The 16827-nt window shown below is 44.1% G+C and overlaps 1 protein-coding gene across 2 annotated transcripts in view; it reads left to right on the top strand.

Annotated features, from left to right (window-relative positions):
* CSNK1G1 (casein kinase 1 gamma 1) overlaps window positions 1-13013 on the top strand; it is a 224844-nt gene extending 211831 nt beyond the window's left edge. For both annotated transcript variants that reach the window (XM_053595049.1, XM_053595048.1), the window contains one exon: window positions 6546-13013. In XM_053595049.1, coding sequence (XP_053451024.1) covers window positions 6546-6600 — 55 coding nt within the window. In that variant the 3' untranslated portion in view covers window positions 6601-13013. The remainder of the gene's footprint in view (window positions 1-6545) is intronic.
* The last annotated feature ends 3814 nt before the right edge of the window (window positions 13014-16827 follow it).

Below are 16827 nucleotides of genomic sequence, written 5' to 3'. Positions count from 1 at the left end.
GGCAGAGTCATTTGTTCTTTCCCTTCCTGCCTTCCTGGAAGTTAACCAGAAAGTCCACCCTGGGGCTCCCATCAGCTCTTTCTGTTTTGCCTTATCCCTGAGATCAGCGTACACTTTGGTGTTTCTGTCAGGCTCCTGCCCCCTCCACATCTATGTGGGGACCAAGTGGCCTGGGCCTACTCACCCTACCTTGATAGAAGAAGAAACTAAACACAGACACTTACTGCATGTTTGCATGGCTCACAGGGAGTCGCTTCCATCTCACCTCTGTGAACTAATATCTCTCTCTTTCTCTCTCTTCCTTTCTATGTTTTTCTCTTTACATACTCTGTAGCTGCCTGAAAATGCTCAACCTGTGGTGAGTCCCTCTCTCCAGTCCACATGCAAGGGGAGCGGACCAGACTAGGCTGGGACTGGCAAAGCCAAACAAATGCCTTAGGAACACTGAATGACTTCCATTTGCCTCCTTGTGCCATAACCACCCAGACTGGGGAACTAGCTCCACAAGGTGGGGATGGGGCAGGCCTATACCCAGGAATTAATCTATTCCCTCTTTCCTTACAAAACCACCATATCACTGCCTCCTGCCAAAACAGTTTACAAAATTATCTCTTTATATTTAACTGAGTGTATTTTCTCCCAAATTAATATGACCAACTATCATCAGAGGGAGAGGGACACAGAGGTAAGAAAACAAGTTTTCTCTATCAGTTGTTTAGATATTAGTTGTGTTTCCTCACAACCGCAAAGATAGTGCTGTTGCCATATAATTTTATATTCTGCAACTTGATCTCTAATCTGGAAATTGGCTGCTTTGGGAAAATCTGTGACATTTTTTGATTCAGCTCATTCTTCGATCTATAGAGTAGGAATCTCTCAAGAAGAGAGCTCCTTCTTGGGGGAGATATAGACATTTTGTTGTTTGGGGGATTGTTTTGTTTGTTTTTCATTTACTGTCTTTATTCAGAAGAGAGTTTAGTTGGCCAAGGGTTGACTTAGCTAATTGACATTATTAGAGCCTGTCTCTGCTACTCCTGGAAAGGCTTCTAGAATGCATTCTTAGGAACAACATAGAGCATATGAAAGGAGAAACACTAAAGATTCCGTGTGTGGCAAGGAACATTTTCAGTACAACACAGAGCTCTCTCTTCAGCTCTCTTTTCTGGACACTACCTATGACTTTCCAAGTGTTCCTGAACTTATTGGTCTGTTGCAATATGGAATTGTAACTCTCTCACTTTGCACACATGGGGTAATATTGTGCATGATAACAGCCTGCTAGACTTTATGACTACCTTGTTTCTATTTGTCTTCAGTAACTGGGCTAGGCACTGGTTTATGAATCCTAACTGTCCAAGCCAAATTGGCTATAGGAGTTTCCCTAGAGGCAGGAATATACTGGAGATAATATCTGAGTTTTATGTAGAATTAATAGTCTTGGGTATCAAAGAGTACATTTGGCCTATTCATTTTGCAAATATGTGTCTGTGTAATCTGACATTGTCGTGGTCTATTTTTTTCCTGTGAAGTGTCAGTCACATGATCCTGGTACAGGTACTCAGGGCCTACTTTATGTTCATTCAACCCTGTGCTTGGAACTCTCAGGGGTTCCAAAGAGGTTAGGTACCATCTAGCTGGAGAGATATGATATACATACATGAAAGGAAAGGAGTTCTTTAGAACATTGAGGTTATTGCTTTTGTGAGGCTGAGGGACCAAGAGGTTGTTGTAGTATTAGAGGAAAGGAAAAACGTACAAATATGGAAAAGGAGAGCAACATAGCAAAGGGATAGTTGAAGGGAGAGAGCAAGGCCATAGTAACAAAGCAGTGTGCCAAAGGTAGTGTGTCAGAGTGCTGGGGGAAGAGCACTGGATGGCTTGTGACTAGGGAGACTAGGATCGATTTTGACTCCAGCCTGATAAGAACTTCTGGTCCTGGCTGGGTACCCATAGCTCAGTGAGTAGGCCACCCGCCACATACACTGTAGGTAGTGGGTTCGAGCCCGGCCCAGGCCTGCTTAACAATAATGACAAGTACAACCAAAAAAAAAGAACTTCTGGTCCTCCAAACAAATAACCAACTGGAAGGGAACCTAAAACACAGACAGGCTCATCACCTGCTTTCATTCTCTTCTGAGATTGACACTTCTGTGTGTAGGAGTCAGTCAGTGAACTTGATCTAGATCTGACCCAGTTTAATAGGTCCTGTTGCTAGTAGTCACCACAAAAATCAATGAATTTAAGAGCAGGTTGTGGGGCCTGCTTCCTCATAGATAGAATTATTAAAACTCCTGCTACTGCTGAAGTGTTAACCCTAGTAACCAGCAAAAATTAATCTAGAGTTCCAAATTTAAAATATTCCAGCTCCTCAAAACCACAGCTCATACTCTCCTCCAGTCAGAGGAATTCAGCATTACACATAAGTTACAGTATGCTTTGTAAATAGATGTTAATTCTTATGGCTTGTCTTGGAGGAGGTATAAGAGAAGTCATTGTACAGTTTGAAATGGAACTAAACAGTGTTTCAAAATTATATTTTTGACTGCTTTTATTTAAAAATACAATCATCGGGTGGCGCCTGTGGCTCAATGAGTGGGGCACCGGCCCCATATACCGAGGGTGGCGGGTTCAAACCTGGCCCCGGCCAAACTGCAACAAAAAAATAGTCGGGTGTTGTGGCGGGCGCCTGTAGTCCCAGCTGCTCGGGAGGCTGAGGCAAGAGAATCGCCTAAGCCCAAGAGCTGGAGGTTGCTGTGAGTCCTGTGATGTCATGGTACTCTACCGAGGGTGGTAAAGTGAGACTCTGTCACTTTATACAATAAAATACAATCATCATCTTAGCATCCTCCAAAAAGAATAAAAATTGACTTAAAAGTTAGTACTGCCTCTGAAAATCAAGGTTAATAGGGAAACAGGTAAGTCTATTAAAATAGAGATTTAATTTGCTTCCTTTAATATTAATTTAAGGAGGGGCGGCGCCTGTGGCTCAGTGAGTAGGGCGCTGGACCCATATGCCGGGGGTGGCGGGTTCGGACCCAGCCCCGGCCAAATGGCAACAAAAAAAAAAAAATAGCCGGGCGTTGTGGCGGGCGCCTGTAGTCCCGGCTGCTCGGGAGGCTGAGGCAAGAGAATCGCGTAAGCCCAAGAGTTAGAGGTTGCTGTGAGCTGTGTGATGCCACGGCACTCTACCGAGGGCGGTACAGTGAGACTCTGTCTCTACAAAAAAAAAATATATATATATATTAATTTAAGGACATTCAACTTGGAAAGCGTCTCAGTCTAAAGTATATGTACAGAAAAAGACCATTTAAAACTTTTTTTCATCAGAGTTTTCATTGAGGATTATTTTAAACAATCGAAGACGTTAGTCATCTTTATTAAAAAGAATTTATTCAGTTTCCCATTACACAGACTCTTTGGTTAGTGATTATATTCATACCCATTAATAGTACTTCACAAATGTCATTTATACTGTCAGAGAAAAAGAATTTTTTTTTTTTCTTTGAGACAGTCTTAAGCTATAGCCCTGGGTAGAATGCCGTGGGGTCACACCTCACAGCAACCTCAAATTCTTAGACTTAAGCGATGCTCTTGCCTCACCCTCCCAAGTAGCTGGGACTACAGGTGCCTGCCACAACACTTCGCTTTTTTTTTTTTTTGAGACAGAGTCTAACTATGTCTCCCTTAGTAGAGTGCTGTGGTATCACAGCTCACAGCAACCTCCAACTCCTGGGCCTAAGGGATTCTCTTGCCTCAACCTCTCAAGTAGCTGAGACTACAGGCGCCCACCACAGCGCCCAGCATTTTTTTGTTGCAGTTGTCACTGTTGTTTTTTTTTTTTTTTTCTTTTGTAGAGACAGAGTCTCACTTTCTGGCCCTCGGTAGAGTGCTGTGGCCTCACACAGCTCACAGCAACCTCCAACTCCTGGGCTCAAGCGACTCTCCTGCCTCAGCCTCCCAGTAGCTGGGACTACAGGCACCCGCCACAATGCCCGGCTATTTTTTGGTTGCAGTTTGGCCGGGGCCGGGTTTGAACCCGCCACCCTCGTTATATGGGGCCGGCGCCTTACCGACTGAGCCACAGGCGCCGCCCGTCACTGTTGTTTTTAGCTGGCCCGCACAGGTTTGAACCCGCCAGCTGGGGCGTATGTGGCCAGTGCCCTATCCACTGAGCTACAGGCACTGCCAGAGAAAATATTTTTTAAGACCCTCTTAAGGTACTCCTATTTCCAAAATTACCATATGATTCATTCAGATCTGATTAAAGCCCATCGTTGTCTATATAAATATTTCATTCTGTATTCTTAAAAACTTTCTCCAGGTTTTTTTTTTAATCCAAACACCAACGAATCCAAGTTTTTAATAACCAGTCCATTAGATAGAAGAATACCAAGGACTCTGACTAAAAAGAGAGGGAATCTTAGCTATAAGAAAAAACCTAGGCATATGGGAAGTAAGTAATAGTTCTTTATTTTCCTATGAATATTCCTGGTGTTAAACCTGGCATCATTAGGCAAGAGACTCAGAGATAATTTTCTCAGAAAACCTTTTCTTGCAAGGGCCTAGCAAGTCTGAGTTATACTTCCAACTTTACTTGCTTCCATCATTTGGAAGTAGGTCTTCTGAAGTCTTCCGCCACCTCTGCCCCTCACATTCTTTGTTCTCATGTATCAGCTCCCTGGAAAGGACATATCTTTTGCACTAGCCTTGCCACAGCCCTCACCACCCCCTTATGGACTGCCTGAGCAAGAGAGACATTTTGTATTCCCCCACTCGGGAGGCTGAGGCAAAAGGATACTCAGGCTTAGGGAACTAAGGGTATCCCCTATTAACATAGTTCTCATGCCAGAACTATAATTGCTCCTTACAAGGCAGAACTTGGAGGGCTTATAAGGGAGTGGGCCCCAACTCTACCCTAACCAGGGCCAGTTCTTAAACCCCATCTGGCACAGCAGCAGCAGTCTCAGAAAACCAAGTTGGACAGTACTCTGTAATCAGAGAGCTTCTTGTCCTGGTGGTCAGCTCCTAGTCTGTGGCATGGGCCCTTTCCAAATGAAAAGGGGAACTGTATTTATAATCAGTAACTAGGAGCTCACAGTTTTTATTAGAAGCAGATCTTCATGGCTCAGCACCAGCCACCTACACCAAAGCTAGCAGGTTCGAACCCAGCCCAGGCCAGCTAAACAACAATAACAACCAAAATAAAAAATAGCCAGACATTGTGGCGGGTGCCTGTAGTCCCAGCTACTTGGGAGGCCTGAGGCAAGAGAATCGCTTAAACCCAAGAGTTTGAAGTTGCTGTGAGCGGGGACGCCATAGCACTCTACGAGGGCAACATAGGGAGACTCTGTCTCAAAAAAAAGAAGAAGAAGGTGTTTAGCTGGGTGCAGTGGCTCATGCCTGTGATCCTAGCACTCTGGGAGGCTGAGGCGGGTGGATTGCTTGAGCTCACAAGTTCAAGACCAGCCTGAGCAAGAACAAGATCCTGTCTCTAAAAAGTAGCCGGGCATTGTGGTGGGCACCTGCACTCCCCCACTCGGGAGGCTGAGGCAAGAGGATCACTTGAGCCCAAGAGTTTGAGGTTTTTGTAAGCTGTGACACCACAGCACTCTACCCAGGGTAACAAAGTGAGACTCTGTCTCAAGAAAAAATAAAAAAAAGAGAGAAAGAAAGAAAAGTAGGACCTCTCCTGCCTACTCCAGGTGCCTGGGTGGGGGCAGAGGTAGAGGGTAGAGAGAATTCTAAATCCTGCATTGGTGGCATGGAAAGATCCTCCTAGAATCCCAAACATCATTCTCTCCTGGGGATTTGTTTGCTTTCGTTTAGCCTCCCTGTCAGCTGGCCAGTAAGTTGCATTAAATACCCTGTACCCTTGGTGTCAAGCAACAGACAATGCCAACTGTTCTTATGCAGCCCTGAGGACCCCCAGCTGTGGTCCTAGACAAAAATGAAACATCTGGATTGGGTGTTTAACTAGAAAAGAAGCATTCTTCATGCTCCTTCCAGAAAGGCCTGTTTCAGTCCTGTCTAGACTGTATCTTTTTTTTTTTTTTTCTGAGACAGTTGCATTATGTCACACATGGTAGAGCGCTGTGGTGTCACAGCTCACAGCAACCTCGAACCCTTGAGCTTAAGCAATTCTCTTGCCCCAGCCTCCCAAGTAGCTGGAACTACAGGCGCCAGCCACAGTGCCCGGCTATGTTGTTGTTGTTGTCATCGTTTGGCAGACCCGGGCTGGATTCAAACTTGTCAGCTCCAGGGTATGTGGCTGGCGCCTTAGCTACTGAGCTACAGGCACCAAGCCTAGAATGCGCCATTTTGATAATCAGGTTGGATGGCTGCTGATTGACATCAAGCAGATATGTCCTTTGACTTTTCTGGCAAACACTTTCCAATGCCTCCAGAGTGTTCACTGTAGTTTGTGGGCGGCCCTGTGGGTGGGTGCTGGGGGGAAATTCCACTCCCTGCAGTAAACAGAAACAGGCAAAAGTCTGCTGGATGCTGCAGGCCTCCCACACTGACTTATAATGTTCCTTGTGCTCCAGGTGCTGCTGTTTCTTTAAGAGGAAAAGGAAGAAGACTGCTCAGCGCCACAAGTGACCAGTGCCTCCCAGGAGTCCTCAGGCTCTGGGGACTCTGACTCAATTGTACCTGCAGCTCCTGCCATTTCTCATTGGAAGGGATTCCTCTTTGGGGGAGGGTGGAGATCCAAACCAAAAAGAAGAATTATTAGATACCCCTGGAAGGAACCAGTGTCGGCAACCAGGGCCTAATGGGTCAGTGGCCATTCCTGCCTGCCTAAGGCTCTGCGCAGGTCCCAGAGCTGCTGTTCCTCCACTGCTTGCCCTTGGGGCTGCCTGGCTGACTCTCCTTACCATTGTTTACAGTGAAAGTGTCATTCACAAAAAACTCAAGGACTACTGTTCTCTTCCCTCCTCTCAGTTTACTCCTGGTTCTTGCTCCACCCACAACCCTCTCTAGCATAAAGCTAGTGAGCTAAAGGCTCTGTCTGTGAAAGGAGTTCAAAAGGCTAGGGGTGAGGCCAAGAAGGTAGGAGGAAGATGGCAGACCTGGGCTGGAGAAGAACCTTCTTCACCTCCCAGTATCTCTGAAAGTATGGTTTCCTCTTCCTCTGTGCCTATGCAGTGTCCATCCCAGCTGGCCGTGGGGTTCAGTTTCCTTCCTCCCTCCCTCCTGTGAAGTTACACTGTAGGACACAAGCTGTGAGAAATCTGCAGTCTACTGTCCCCGCGTGTTGGTATTCTTAGCTTTCTTGACAAGTGAACTCTTTTCTCCAGGTGATAGTAGGACAATGCACATTGTTCTGAGCAAAGGAAAGAAAACTGACTTTATTGCACTTTTAGTTTGTTTTTTTGTTTTGTTTTATTTCAAAAAAAAAAAAAAAACGTGGCAGATGCATATTGTGTCTGATTATATTAGGGGTTTTTACCTTTTTCTGTTTTGAGGGATATGGGGCCAACCAAGCCATTCAGAGAAAACATGGGTCCAGAGGACATTCTCAGTGGAAAAAGTTTGATTTGCAGCACCCAGAAGAGAAGAAGCCAAACTCCATGTCATTCTGAGTGAACACTCAGGTTGACAAGAAAGCATACTTGAATTTTCATTCATCTTCTCAGCTGCTGGAGAATGTTCCTACAAGAACAGCTTGACTTAATCAGCCTACAGTTTGAAGTCCAGCTCTCCAGCACATGGGATGAGCCAGCCAAGCCAGACTGTGACCAGGAGACAGCTCATCCCAGAGGAGGAGATGCTTAACAAAAAAATTCAAAATTATTTTCTCCACTGCCAGGATTTCCAATTAGACAGCCATGTGACTTCCTGGTGACTTGGGGGATAAAATTAGTGATGATGAAACAGACGTCACCATATTGCCACGAGTGGACAAAAAAGAAGAGGACAGTGAATCTGCCTTCCAACTCCCAGAGGAGCCTCAGGATATGGCATCATAGGGCCAGGAAAAGAAAATCAGCATATTCTGTCTGCCCCAATAGCTAAGTTGTAGCATTTGGGCTGGCCTGCCTCCTCATAAACCAAGCTTAGGACTCAGTACATGGGGCTGCAGTGAGCAGGAGGGTAAGACTGGTTGGTGCTGGAAAATTCCAGGGAAAAGGGAGACTGAAATGAAAGGTCTGAAATTATTTTCTCAATTGGACATAGACTCCTTCCAAATAACAATGGCCACGCACCTAAGCATGTCCTCCCCTGTAAGCCCTCTGTCTCCCACTGTGGTGGAGCCATATGAGGTACTATGATGAAGGGTCTTAACTCTTCATTCACTGTTTGAAAAGCCAATAGTATGTGGAATTACCTCTTCTCATTTTCAGTTTTCATTTGAGTTTAGTAGCTTATCCAAACAGCGACTCGTCATTCTAAATGTGACAGAAGAGAAGGTATTATTTACATCAGGGAAAGTGGGTGTTCATTTATCTGGGAGTAGAGCACTAAGCATGGAGGACCATGGCTAGTCACTTAGTTTGGTGATTTGTGGAGCACAGAAATCTTCACATCCAACTTGAGGTATAAGGCTGTCTTTTAGACTGGAGGATGTGGGGATATTTTCTGGTTGTGGGCATTTCCTCACAAGTCCCTTGATGTTCCTTAGAGCAGAAGTAGCAGCACTAGCATGAATCAAAGTTACTGGGGTTCACCTGTCACATTGGACCTTGGCTTGAAAATATCACTTCACTGGATTCAAACCTGCTTAGTTTATGTATAGATTGTAATCTGTCATTTCTTTAAAAAAAAAGTTTATATACAATATGAAACATGGAGTGGCTGGAAGATGCAATGTCACACCCCTTCCCCACAAGGATTTTGAATATTGGGGTTTGTGTCCTTGCCATTTCCTGGTGGTTAAAGCCCCATCACTGAAATTTTCTTAGTTCTTTTTTTTTTTTTTTTTTTTTGAGACAGTGTCTCACTTATTAACCCTCGTTAGAGTGCCGTAGCGTCACAGCTCACAGCAACCTCCAATCCTTGGGCTTAGGCGATTCTCTTGCCTCAGCCTCCCAAGTAGCTGGGACTACAGGTGCCCACCACAAAACCTGGCTATTTTGTTGCAGTTTGGCCGGGGCTGGGTTTAAACCCGCCACCCTCGGTATATGGGGCCGGCACCTTACCCACTGAGCCACAGGCACGGCCCGATTTTCTTTTTCTTTTTTTTTTTTTGTAGAGACAGAGTCTCACTTTATAGCCCTCCGGAGAGTGCCGTGGCATCACACAGCTCACAGCAACCTCCAACTCCTGGGCTTCAGCGATTCTCTTGACTCAGCCTCCCGAGTAGCTGGGACTACAGGCGCCCGCCACAACGCCCGGCTATTTTTTGGTTGCAGTTTGGCCGGGGCCGGGTTTGAACCCGCCACCCTCGGTATATGGGGCTGGCACCTTACCGACTGAGCCACAGGCGCCGCCCAATTTTCTTAGTTCTTTAATTGGCATTTGGGTAACTCGTAACGTCCTGTATAGAAACTAAATTCTTCATCCCTGTGTAGAACATGCCTTACCTTTCAAGAGAGGGCAGGGGGAAATGGCAGCAAAGCCTGGAGTATCCTGGCACACTATACCTAAGTGCCTCCCCCATCCTGCCACCTTGCTTCTACAAAAATGCAAAGGCAGTGACCAGCTTGACTGCAGAGCAAACCAGCTTACATCTGGGTTTGTGACTGGAGGATGTGGGGATATTTTCTGGTTGTGGGCATTTCCTCACAAGTTCCTTGATGTTCCTTAGAGCTTTTAAAAGGCTTGATTTTAAGGGGTTGAACCTGAGCGGCTGTGGGAAAAAGAGCCTTCCTAATACACTTCCCTCACCCTCCATTCCCCACATATCTGTCACTAGAACTTGGTTTTCATGACAAAGATGAAGAGCTCCAGGTCCCGTTAGCATTCAGGGTAATGGTGATCCTTCCAGGGCCATTGACATTCCAAAGTGGTCCCAGACTTGGAAGATGCTGTTGTGATCTTCCTTAAAATTAAAGAAAAAAAAATTGAGTTCCCCAGAAGCAATTTGGCCATTAGTTTCAGCCCCATCAGCATATCAGGGCTTTTTCCTTTGCCCTCTTGCTGCCCTCTGTTGCTTAGCTGTATGCCTCAGCCTTCTCCTTAGGGTTAGGCACTCCCTCCATTACCCACACCCCTGCCCCAGTCCACTTGCTCTGTAGTTTTTGAGCTTTCTCTATTTTGTAGCTATGATGCCTGAGGACCTTTTTCTTTGGGATAATGAAGTTGTCTCTTCATAAAGCTAATTCAGCATCTGTTTATAAAAAAAAAAACCTTATCCTTATACCATTAGGAGTTCTCCCAAGTTATCCAGCCCTTCAGGCTTCGCATCTTAAGCAGATTGAAGCAAGCAGACTGAGATTCCATCAAGGCATAAAGGGTGCCTCCCTCATTGTAACCAGAACATGATTTAAGGACTTCTGTCTGTTCTAGCTTAGACTGTGCTGCAGTCTAAGCATGTAAAAATTGATAAGTTGCTCTGTGGACCCTGGCACTTTTCCAGAGATCTTACTCCAGACTGCTTTGCAAGGGTGCACAGAGCATCCAAGCAGTGAGTATGCATTCATGACTGCCTTAATTAACATTCTTCTACTATTTTGGATCTGTCTAAGAGTAAATAGGATCGAGGAAGGTACAGTTGGGTGACTAGGTTAGGCTCCAGTTAAAAGTTCTGTTTTATTTCTTTTGGAATGCATGAGCTAGAAATAGCAGGGCCCTGAGGTTTCTTGTAGAAGTGTTGATTGCCTGTTCATTCTCAGAAAACTCTAAGTACATAGAAACAGTCTTTGCCCGTTAGCCAGAAGAGGTGTCCAATACCTCTAAAGAACTTCCAACTTAATGAAATCTACACTGATAAAAGAATCTACACTAATAGTGCTTATTCAGTGTTGAAGTTTCAGTGTTACCAACTACTTTTAAGTGCCAGAAATAATGTAATAATGGTAATATGTCAAAGTGGTTACTAAAGATCAGAGCCTTAATTGTCTTTAAATGTTAAAAGATAAAAGTCCATTCCTTCTCCCAGTGAACAAAGGATGGCCTGCATTTCTCAAAAATAAGAACTTTATAGCAGCCTAAAAAGCATCTCCTCAAAGAAATTTTAACCTTCTTCTGATGCATCTCTTCCCAAACCCATGTGACGACACCTGTGTCCCAGTCACCTTTTCCATTTTCATATTTGAACTAGTTTTCCATTCCCTTTGAGTTGCCGTGACAACATTGTCTATACTATCAGAACTACATTAGGGCTAGTTTCTCAGATTGGGAGCTTCCAGCACTGTTCCCCTATGGTGGGTAATTGAATTTCAGAAATCCTCAGGGAGTCAGGATAAGTAGGCACCCCTTCTAAGATTGGCCACATGGGTGACAGGCACCTACCTTTGAGGTTCCTGTTTTTTCAGAGTCCAGAGAAGTCTGATGTAGTGGTTGATGGCCAGTGACTCTCAAAGTGGGATCTCTTTGGGGAGTTTTGGGGTGTGTGAGAGATTTTGTTTCTGAATAAAAGGAAGAGGCAACCATGGCCCTTTTATGGGTTTGTCAAATGTGGAACAGTGTTTTGGCCACAAAAAGGAATCTTGGAAGTCTTGATCCAGTGAACAGTCTTAATATGTTTTCCTAACTCCTACTGCAGGTGACTAAGTGTAAAAGAGTAGATTTCTCAATGTATTCAAAATAGTAAGTAGGTTCCTTGGATATACACAATAGTAGTTGACATATTTTCTCAAAAAGCAACCAGGACACCCACTCCAGTATTTGTAAATCCTCTTAGAAAGCAAAAAGTGAACATGTACTCCATACATTTCTAGTTTGATTACCAAACTTGATGTTATAAAGAAACCTCAATTCTGTGGATGGAATTTCTTTTTGTTATTTTTCTTCTATTACTAACAATCACTTTTCTGGTGCCATCACTACCTTCAAGGTTTCATAGCAGAGGATTATTCATGGTAATAAATGAGTGTGCAGTGCACAGGAGGACAACTATCCTGACTGCCCCCCAACCTCTTTAACAGCAGGTGCGACATTTTCAGTGTTCCCCTTCATGAGCTCAAGACCAAATCCTAGACCAACCCTTGCACTGAAACCCTTTTTAGAAGGCTTATCAATCTACTAGGAATGTCTCAGGAAAGATGAGCCATTTCTTTGGGGAGAAGTATACTTACAGATGGGGGTGTGTGATTGCCTGTGTGTACCTATGTATGTGCTCATCCATGTGCATTTCACTTTCATAAAGACTCACAGTCCAGACTACTGGGAACCATGTGTTCCTGAGTATTCTCAAAGGTAAACAGGTGACAAGTGAGCTTAAAGTAAGTGTCTCAGCAAGCTGGCTCTGGGAATGAGCCCCATTTATCAAGCAAGAGAAGAGTAACATCAGGAAAGGTAAAGATGAAACCAAAAATGCTATGCCCCCCACAAGGAAAATAATGTTGATTCAGCATTTCTCATTGAATATATTACATGCTCTAATTTATTATATTATTATTTGTTTTTTTAATCTTTGCCCATCTAAACAGATGTTGGGATGTTGATTGCAATTTTTAAACTAAATAATGTATAAATCAGCTTTGGAAATCAGTTTTAATTGATGTGTGGATGTGTCTGATTATTGTTAAATGCCTTTTTTCTACTTTTTCTTTTTTTTTAAGATATGTAATGTTTCATAAACCCTGGCACTGGTCACAAAGCTCAGCTGTGAAAATGAAACTTTTAGTATTTTTAAACATGAATGTTGATTTCAAGTGTATTTGAAATGGTTCCTTGGGAGGAGATACTTGTATACCATTAGGAAAAACTTCTCTGCAGAGGAAGTAGCCTTCTTTGGAAAAATTGGAAAGTGGGTTCTGATATGTTATCTCAGAGTAGCCCATTTCCTAGGGCACCATGGAAAATAAAAATGTGATCTTTAAGTATACCTCTTCTCCAGTTTGGGGAGGAAAGGACTCTGTTTGCACCCTTTTTGTATGTAAAATAAAATGTCTTACCTTTCTTGGCTACTTTTACTTGTTTGGTTGATTTGTTTGTCTGTTTTTAATCCTGGCTCATTTGTAACTAACAGTCTACTAGGACTAATTTGACGGGAGTCAAGTCTCCAGCAAACAAAAAAAATGCCTCATATTTTGGCATTGTTTGCTTCATTTCTTTAGGTTTAATCTTGCTCTCTCCTGTGAGTCACTTCAAAAGTAAATATTTCCTGAAGAATTTGGACATAGTTACATACTAGTTTCTTGTATCCCTGTGGTTCTCAGGTGGTATGTAGAACACCCAGAAGTCAGGATCTGGGAATAACTTCTCTAGGTTTGTCAACAAAAAAGCCAAATTTAGGGCCAAGCACAGTGGCTCATGCCTGTAATCCCAGCACTCTGGGAGGCCAAGGTGGGTGGATTGCCTGAGCTCACAGGTTCAAGAACAGCCTGAGCAAGATCTACACCCCGCCTTTAATAATAGGGTGTTGTGGTGGGTGCTTATTGTCCCAGCTACTTGGGAGGCTGAGGCAAGGGAATTACTCAAGCCCAAGAGTTAGCAGTTGCTGTGAGCTATGACACCACGGCATTCTACCAAGGGGGACAAAGTGAGACTCTGTATCAAAACAAAAAAAAAGCCAGAAAAGAAGCTAAACTTAGTAAAATAATTTAAGTAAGTTTATTCTGAGCCAAATATGTGCAACCATGGCCTAAAGAATCATGCCCAAGAAACCTTGAGCAAATAGTCTTGCCTTGGTTGGGTTACAGTTAGGTCTTAGACATTTCAGGGAGATACGAATTACACGTGATGTCATAAATCAATACATGAAAGGTGTACATGGCCCCAAAAGGTAGGGCATCTTGAACAGGGCCTTACAGATTATAGGTGGGTTTGAAGATTCTTTGATTTGTGATTGGTTAAAGAAATGAAGCTTTGTCTTGGAGTGTTTTTGTTTTTGTTGTTGTTTTGAGACAGAATCTCACCATGTTGCCTGGTAGAGTGCCATGTTGTCACAGCAGCCTCGAACTCTTGGCCTTAAGTGATTCTCTTGCCTCAACCTCCCAAGTACCTGGGGCTACAGGCGCCCACCACAATGTCCAGCTATTTTTCGTTGCAGTTGCCATTGTTGTTTAGCTGTCCCGGGTTGGGTTCAAACCTCCACCCTTGGTGTATGTGTGTGGCACCATAACCACTGTGCTATGGGCATCAAGCCAAGGCTTGGAATGTTTTAAGGATACGAATGTCTGTTAAGGCTTGGTGACTATAGCTCAGCGGTTAGGGCGCCAGCCACATACACCAGGATTGGCAGGTTTGAACCTAGCCCAGGCCTGCTAAACAACAATGACAAGTACAACAAAAAAATAGCCAGGTGTTGTGGCGGGTGCCTATAGTCCCAGCTACTGGGGAGGCAGAGGCAAGAGAATCACTTAACTGTGAGCTGTGACACCACTGCACTCTACTGAGGGCGACGTAGTAAGACTCTTGTTTCAAAAAAATAAAAAAATGTCTGTTAATCAGAGACAAGCCACTGGACAGATGTACACCCAGACTCAAGGGATCTGTTAAGTAAATTGATAACCTGCTGGTGTGATTAGACTTATGCCTGTTAGTGAGTTATAATGGGTATCTTCAAGAATAGAGGGGGCTGTGACAAAGCATGACTGACCTCCCTTCTCATGGCCAGCATCTCTGCTTTAAGGTATTTTGGGGGTCCCCTTGGGCAAGATGAGGTCCATTTAGTGCACAGTTTTATAATTCTCTACTAATGAGAAACAGAAGATATAACTAAGATGAGCAAAGTAAAATCACAACTGCACATATGGCCAACAAAAAAAATCTGGGCATGATTGGTTCCAGCTTTATTGTTACTAATTAAATGGTTTTTTTTTCTTCTTTTCTTTACTCATAGGCAAGTAGAAGCAGAAAAGAATGTTTAAGATCCTGGGCGGCTGCAGTTTAAAACAATTTCTAGGCCAGGTGCAATGGCTCATGCCTGTAATCCCAACACTCTGATTACTTGAGATCAGGAGTTTGAGACCAGCCTGAACAAGAGAGAGACCCCCCCTTCGCTACCAAAAATAGAAAAAATTAGCCAGGCCTTATGGTGGGCACCTGTAGTCCCAGCTACTTGGGAGGCTGAGGCAGGATTACTTGGGCTCCAGAGTTTGAGGTTGCTGTGAGCTGTGATGCCACCACTGCACTCTACCCGCAGTGACAGAGTAAGACTCTATCTCAAAAAGAAAAATTTCTGCATTAAAATCCTGTTTTAATATTCCCACATAAGTTTTCTGCTATGCAGTCAAGAGTATCTGAGTGAAGGCTTAATTTGTATGAATTATGTGAAACTTAATAAAAATTGGACAGTGGAAAAAAAAAAAAAAGAAGATCCTGGGCGGCGCCTGTGGCTCAAAGGATTAGGGGGCTGACCCCATATGCCAGAGGTGGCAGGTTCAAGCCCAGCCCCAACCAAAAACTGCAAAAAAGAATGTTTAAGATCCTAACAGGAGGCTGGCCATATTGGCTTACACCTGTAATCCTGGCACTCTAGAAGGCCAAGACAGGTGGACTGCCTGAGCTCAGGAGTTCAAGACTAGCCTGAGCAAAGGGAAACCTTGTCTCTACTAAAAATAGAAAAACTAGCCAGGCGTTGTATAGTCCCAGTAGTCTCAGCTACTTGGGAGGCTGAGGCAAGAGGATTGCTTGAACTCAGGATTTTGAGGTTGCTGTGAGCTATGACACTATAGCATTCAACCTTAGGATGACTGAGTGAGACTCTCTCAAAAAAATAAATAAAGGGCAGTGGCTCATGCCTGTAATCCTAGCACTGTAGGAGGCTGAGGCAGGTGGATCGCCTGCACCAGAGCGAGACCTCATCTCTAAAAATAACTGGGCATTTTGGTGGGCACCTGTAGTCCCAGCTACTTGGGAAGCTGAGGCAAGAGAATTGCTTGAACCCAAGAGTTTGAGATTGCTGTGAGCTATGACTCCACAGAACTCTACCAAGGGTGACAAAGTGAGACTGTCTCAAAAAAAAAAAAAAATCCTAACAAAAGTTTCACATCAAGAGCATTTTATCCAAGAACCTGATTTTCTTTTGAAAGTGGGGGTAAAGAAAGGCTGCTTTTATTCTAACTTTAGTTCCTCATATGCAGGAGGCTACTTTGAAAATGTGGTTTCCTAAACATTTTCTCAGCCATGGCTATGGGCAGGGTGAGAGTTGGGGAAAGAGGCTTGACAGAACAATAAAAAGGGGAGGGGTGTAGGAGGGCACATTTAGAAGATTATTTTTGTCAATGTAATAATTTTACCTATAAGAATCTCCCCCTGATTGAGTTGTCTGGATTGTGTAAGGATTAGAAAATAGGAAATGTGGGCCTGGTGTGGTGGCTCACACCTATAATCCTAGCCCTTTGGGAGGCTGAGATGGATGGATTCCTTGAGCTCTCAAGTTTGAGACTAGCCTGAGCAAAAGCAAGACCCCCATCTCTACTAAAAATAGAAAAACTGAGACAAGAAGATCTCTTGAGCCCAAGAGTTGGAGATTGCTGTGAGCTACAACACCATGGCACTCTACCCAGGGTGATAGCTTGAGACTCTGTCTGAAAAAAAAAAGGAAAGGCCATTTGGGTGTGCGTGTTTTAAGACATAGCCTCAAGCTGTTGCCCTGGGTAGAGTGCCGTGGCATCACAGCTCACAGCAACCTCCAACTCTTGGACTTAAACGATTCTCTTGCCTTGGCCTCCCAAGTAGCTGGGACAACAGGCACCTGCCACAATGCCCGGGTATTTTTTGATTGTAGTTGTCATTGCTTGGCAGGCCCAGGCTGGATTCAAACCCAGCAGCTCT

This window comes from Nycticebus coucang, chromosome 6, assembly GCF_027406575.1.
Source record: "Nycticebus coucang isolate mNycCou1 chromosome 6, mNycCou1.pri, whole genome shotgun sequence".
In the NCBI taxonomy this organism is placed as follows: domain Eukaryota; kingdom Metazoa; phylum Chordata; class Mammalia; order Primates; family Lorisidae; genus Nycticebus; species Nycticebus coucang.
This window is presented reverse-complemented; position numbering and strand designations above follow the sequence as displayed.